Source organism: Cryptotermes secundus, unplaced genomic scaffold (genome assembly GCF_002891405.2).
Source record: "Cryptotermes secundus unplaced genomic scaffold, Csec_1.0 scaffold1991, whole genome shotgun sequence".
Lineage (NCBI taxonomy): Eukaryota > Metazoa > Arthropoda > Insecta > Blattodea > Kalotermitidae > Cryptotermes > Cryptotermes secundus.
In genome coordinates this window covers 30,029-35,622 of record NW_019743182.1, presented here as the reverse complement: position 1 = coordinate 35,622, position 5,594 = coordinate 30,029, and the positions used below count along the sequence as shown (strand labels likewise).

The 5,594-nt window shown below is 37.2% G+C and overlaps 2 protein-coding genes across 2 annotated transcripts in view; both read right to left on the bottom strand.

Moving 5' to 3' along the window:
* The window catches only part of LOC111874075, a 21,974-nt gene extending 20,818 nt beyond the window's left edge, over positions 1-1,156 (bottom strand). Inside the window, exon 1 of the mRNA XM_023869275.2 lies at positions 727-1,156. Within this exon, the coding sequence (XP_023725043.1) occupies positions 727-814 (88 nt within the window). The 5' untranslated portion in view covers positions 815-1,156. The remainder of the gene's footprint in view (positions 1-726) is intronic.
* Positions 820-5,594, bottom strand: part of LOC111874064 (pyridoxine-5'-phosphate oxidase) — a 26,203-nt gene continuing 21,428 nt past the window's right edge. The window contains exon 7 of the mRNA XM_023869238.2: positions 820-843. The gene's annotated coding sequence lies outside the window, so the exon portion shown is untranslated. The remainder of the gene's footprint in view (positions 844-5,594) is intronic.

Here is a 5,594-nt window from a genome sequence, read left to right as displayed (position 1 = left end):
ATACTATATATATATATATATATATATACACACTTTCCAAATATTCCACGCTGATTTCTTAGCAGGAGTTCTGCCAGCAGTGCTACGGTAAAGCTGTCTCTGCACTTAATTAATGAACAACCATGCCATCAAGGCATGTGGAAGAGTGGAGGTATGGTCCCATCATTCTTAACCTTGACACTAGATGAGATAGGTGGTCAGCATCAGGCCCCTGCCACATGAAGAAGCCCAAGTACCCACCACATTAGAGACTGGTAAGCCTCAGGGCCTTGGCCACGCCATAGCTCAAGCGGTGAGCCGCTGGCTTCCCACCACGGCAGCCCAGGTTCGATCCCGGGTCTGGTCAAGTGGGATTTGTGGTGGACAAAGTGGCACTGGGGCAGGTTTTCTCCAAGTACTTCTGTTTCCCCTACCAATCTTCATTCCACCAATTGCTCCACAATCGCCCTCACCTATCATCTGGGGCTAGTACAGTAGCCCAGAAGTGGCTGCAGTACAGGGGACTCAGTCCCACCCCACTAGCAATAAAAAAAAAGCCTCAGGGCCAATATGAAAGCTATCGCAAGGAGAAAGATCTCTAGCCTCTGTCAGGAATTGGAACCTGAGTCCTTTGCTGAGTACTAAATTATTTCTATTTATACAATATTATGGTAACTTAGGAATTGAAAATTTCTACAGTGCTGTACTTATTAAAAATACAAATTTTATTATATATTTAAAACACACCTCCAGCGCTGAAAGCCAGACCTGAGACAGCCAGAAGAAATGGAAACCACATCTTGCTGCAAAGTGTAACATCTGTGCCCACTGCCATATATTGTTACAATGACTGATTCCACTATTCTGCACAAGAGAAAGTGAGAGGTTATCTAATCTCAGAGTATTTGCCAAATACACTTCCGTTTGGACTGTCAACTGATCTGCAATATACTGTGTTAAAGCCTTTATGCTGCTATGTAACTAGAATGCCACCAAAGCAGGTACTCACATTTTTCAGCAGCACAACACTAAAGCAAACCACAAATTCAACATGTAGAATCTGAGTTTTTCACAGCAGTGGCTATGAAAAGTTGTATTTTCTGGACTCTGCTTACCACATTTTCAAAGCAATTTCTTGTTTGACTTATTTCTTGGCCCTGAAGATGGAAGCGAAATACTCCTCAAAAATATTGGTTGGCTTTCAACAGATTACATGTCATTATATACCAGAAGATAGAACTCTTCATAACCACTGCTGTGAGAACCTCAAACCCTACATGAGAGACCAAGTTTCACATCAATACAAAACCAGAGGCATGATTATAGTTATATATCTTTCAAATCTTTGCATTTTTATATACCATCCAGAAAGACAGACGATTTATGAGCTGAAATACACCAAGAATTGCCCAGATTTCTAAAGACATAATAAGGGTTGTGGTGAACTTTAATAAGTAAGGAATCCAGTTGAAAATAATGAAACTAAACTCAGGAAACACATGCCATTAATGAGATAATCTTTCATCTGTTCTTTCCATTGAGATTAAGGTTAAACATGAGGATGATATGTCAAAATTAAGATTATGGTCTTCTGGAAGTATCATTCTGGAAGGGTTATAATCTTAAGATTACTGTCAACTCTTTCTATGCTATACATGATGCATCTCACCCAAAAGCACTAAGTTTCATGTACAAGCCTTATTTTTTGATTGAAAAGATAAGCAGAAGAAGTGTCTCCCAACATCTGTCAACAGCTAAAGTGAACTAGAAATGGCTCTCCAATAATATAAATTCATTCATTAATCAGTAATCTGCCAAGACAACAGGTCCACAGTCTCTTCTAAAACAGTTCCTCCACTTGATGCGATCTAGAGCTTTCTCCTTCAAATGACAGTATCCTCTTCTGTCCCCAAGTCATCCAGCATCTTCTTACGTCTTCTTCCTTGTCTTCTGTCACTTCTATCCACACCTCTATCTTTCCTTCAATAACTTCTTTTAGAAGGCAGTTACTGCGTAAGATATGACCAATCCAATTAGCCTTCCATTTCTTATTTCGTGTAGGATATTCCTCTGCTCACTGACTCTAAATAACACTTGTTCACTTCTCACATAATCGGTCCAACTGATCTTCTCCATCCTTCTCCAACACAACATTTCGAAACTTTCCAGGTGTTTCTGATCTACTGCCCTAAGTGTCCAAGTTTCAGCCCCATACAGAGCATACTCCAGACGTAGCATTTCACTAGTTTCTTTCTCAGATTTAAGTCCAATTTGCTTGTAAAAAAATTCTTCTTCTTGCTAAATGCAGCTTTTGCCATGGCAATCCTAGATTTATTAGCAGAATTACTCCCTATGCTTAACTAATTAAGCACTATGCCATGAAGTCATACGATGGAATTAATGTATAGATCCACATTTTCTTGATCTCAGCACTAGGTGGAGGTGAGTGATCAGCTTCACGCCCCGGCCACTTTACCCTCCGAGAAAGAGCCCCTGGTACCCATTGGATAGGAGGTTGTGTGGACCCCAGAGCCAGTCTGGACAACATGGACAAGAGAAAATTCTTTACCCTACCAGGACTCAAACTTCTACCCCTCAATCATCCAGTCTGTAGCCAGTCATTATACTGACTACACTATCCTGGCTCCTAATAAATTAACAAAAAGATTCCTTAAATAAAACAGATGTGGAAAAGAAATTACCATCTTCTGGGGTTGTGATGCTGTGTAGTCTAATAGACCATTATTGGCACTGTGGAAGGATGTGCTGCCTCCGCCTTCAGGGTACATTCCACCCAAACATTGTTAACAATATCTTATGGTTATGACTATCAACACAACAATAAAAAGGAATATCTTCACATGAAGACAAAACAGATGTTGATACATGTCTTACTTATTTAATACTACATGTTTCAACCTATGATTTAGGTCATCATCAGGCACCTTCTATGACACATAATCCAAGTTATTAAAGTTAACTGTTCTGATATGGATCCATATATTGCAATTGGTGTCTGCTGTTGTGGACACATACTTATTTGTAGAGTGACAGTAAATCTACATTACAATGTTGTAATGAAGCTTATTACAAGCAGTTACAATTTAAAATTTAAATATAAAAAATATTTGTTCCCTAATACATGGATTAGAGGAGTTAGAAGTCCTTAGCACCTTTGTCAATTTTGGATGTTTATGCCATGGGATACTTAACTATAACCATGCTATAGACGTGTAGTATTAATCATCTGCTAGCTGACGTTCCTGGGTGTTGTGGAAAATGCTGTTATGATCATGTGCCAGAGTGCTGGTGGGGGTCTTTGTACTACCTTCTGCTTTGTAGCTTTTTACTGAAACTAAGTACTATTGTATTAGTAATGTATAAATATGAGTTTATTGTTTATTGTTATTAAATAACTCCACAAATCCTGTACAGGGGCTTTAGCACCCACTTATAGTACTGTCTAATTTTTAAAAACGTTAAACAGCAGAAAATTGAGAAGTGGGGAGAATATTTACCTAATTCTTGTGTGAGTGATGTGTTCATAATTTTGTGTTTCCTTTGTATGGTTATTTTGGATTGACATAGGAGAGTTAGGTGTAATAAGGAAGAATGGCTCTATCTGCAATTATGTTGTATTTAGTGAATACTTACAACTTTTTACTTATACATTTGAATATTAATGAGCACTAAAGCTGCCCAGTTTGTGTGGCTGTTATTCATGAAGCCATATGATATGAGTATTTCAGTAAAACATATCAGAGAGATACCTGGTTATAATCTGGGCTGCATCATCAGTTATCCTGGCTGAGATATTCATAACTTTCCTCAGTCCCTTTATAAAAATACCAAGATAGTATCTTGATTAATCCATGACTGCTTCCTTCCAAATCCTTTCCAAATTTGTTATTCAACAGTCATCCTACCATTTTGCACTACACAATCTAAGAAACTAGCATCATAAAATAAACCATAAAGAAATGAAATACACAGCACCACATTGCATAACACAGTAATCTCAATGATCTCCATTATGAGAACCTCAAATCTCAAACAATATGGAAAGGGTTAAAACATATATAATTATAATCTTTTTTTATTGGAGGGTGAAATTTGATCTCTCACTTTGAAGGGAAAAGGAATCCAAAAAGTTCTGAAGCTAAGAGAAGGAAAGGCCAGGGAAAAAAGATTAGATAAATGTTTAATCACATCTTATCTGACAGTGTGCAAGTTGTTTGCTTCAAACAACTGTAACAGCCTGAACACACAAAGGCCTGGTTGTTTGCAAAAGATACACAGGAAGTTCAAGAAGAATAATGTTTACAAACACACCTTCATTTGTGAGATCTTAGGTTTTCACGGTGGTGACTGTGAAGGTTACAGCTTTCTAGGAATAGGTGCCATATAGTCTGGTACACAGGTACCTTTGTTTTAGAGGCACCTTCTGTCTCCACCTTAAAGCAGAACTATACTCATGATGAAGGCAACATGTTCCCCTAAAATGCTGGTACCTGCTACAAAACTACAGTGAAAGAAACAATCCTATTTTATTAAATTGTTACTATCATTTATGTGTTCCACAGCAAGATAAACATAATATACAAATAACATCCACTTTCCTACTATCAAATTTACTCAAAACTTGTCTTTTAAATAGTAATTACCATTTTATAGGTTAGATGTAACATTTTAGTACCAGACTCAAACAGATTCCCACAATTCTTATACCAGTTACAATTTCTGGTATCCTGTATTCTGTATTGGACATTCCACACTTCCTGTTCATAATATTATGTATTATATAGAACAGCTGTTCTTGTATGAAGAAACAAGCTATATTCATGCATGATGCATATTCAAATCAATTAAATTCAATTCAATTCTTTATTATTTATGTGCCGAGTTAACAGTTACAAGCCAATTACAAACACAGCACAAACTAACATAACATTTATGGCACTATGAAGTATTAGCTCAGTTCCATCTTCTTTTCATCTCATGTCCTAAATAAATTGTCTCTACATCTTAACATAGCCAATGTCTGAAGTACCTTGAATATTATGGACCATGCATTTATGAGATCTGCATTTGCCATAGCAGTGAATGTTAAGAATTACAGTCTTCTGGGATACAATACCACGACATTGACTTGAAGACACTGCAAATTTATAGCATCTTCTGCAAGTATGGGCAGGTTTATTGGTCAGGCCACATGTTCCACTCATACCACTGTCAAAGAACATTACAAGCATATCCATCTCTGAACATATATATATAATACTTTATTACATATTTATAGGTAAAAAATTATACATATGTTCATTGTATATATGCAACAGGATGCAATACTTAAAAATATCCATCTCTATTCAGTCATGTATGAACACAACATCAACGTGGGCCACCCGATCCAAATTCTGTAACACCTCCTTCTAAGAACATGTCGTGACTTGGTTTCTCTAATCTTGCCCCTGTTACAGCCACTGGTAATCTTGTAGTGCTGCACCCTGTTTGTGGTGACTACAAATAAAAATGGAGGGGTTGCCATCATACAAACAAATGTTTTTTACTTACATTCTGGCCCAGATATGATAACATTGGGTGGCATTTGTAGA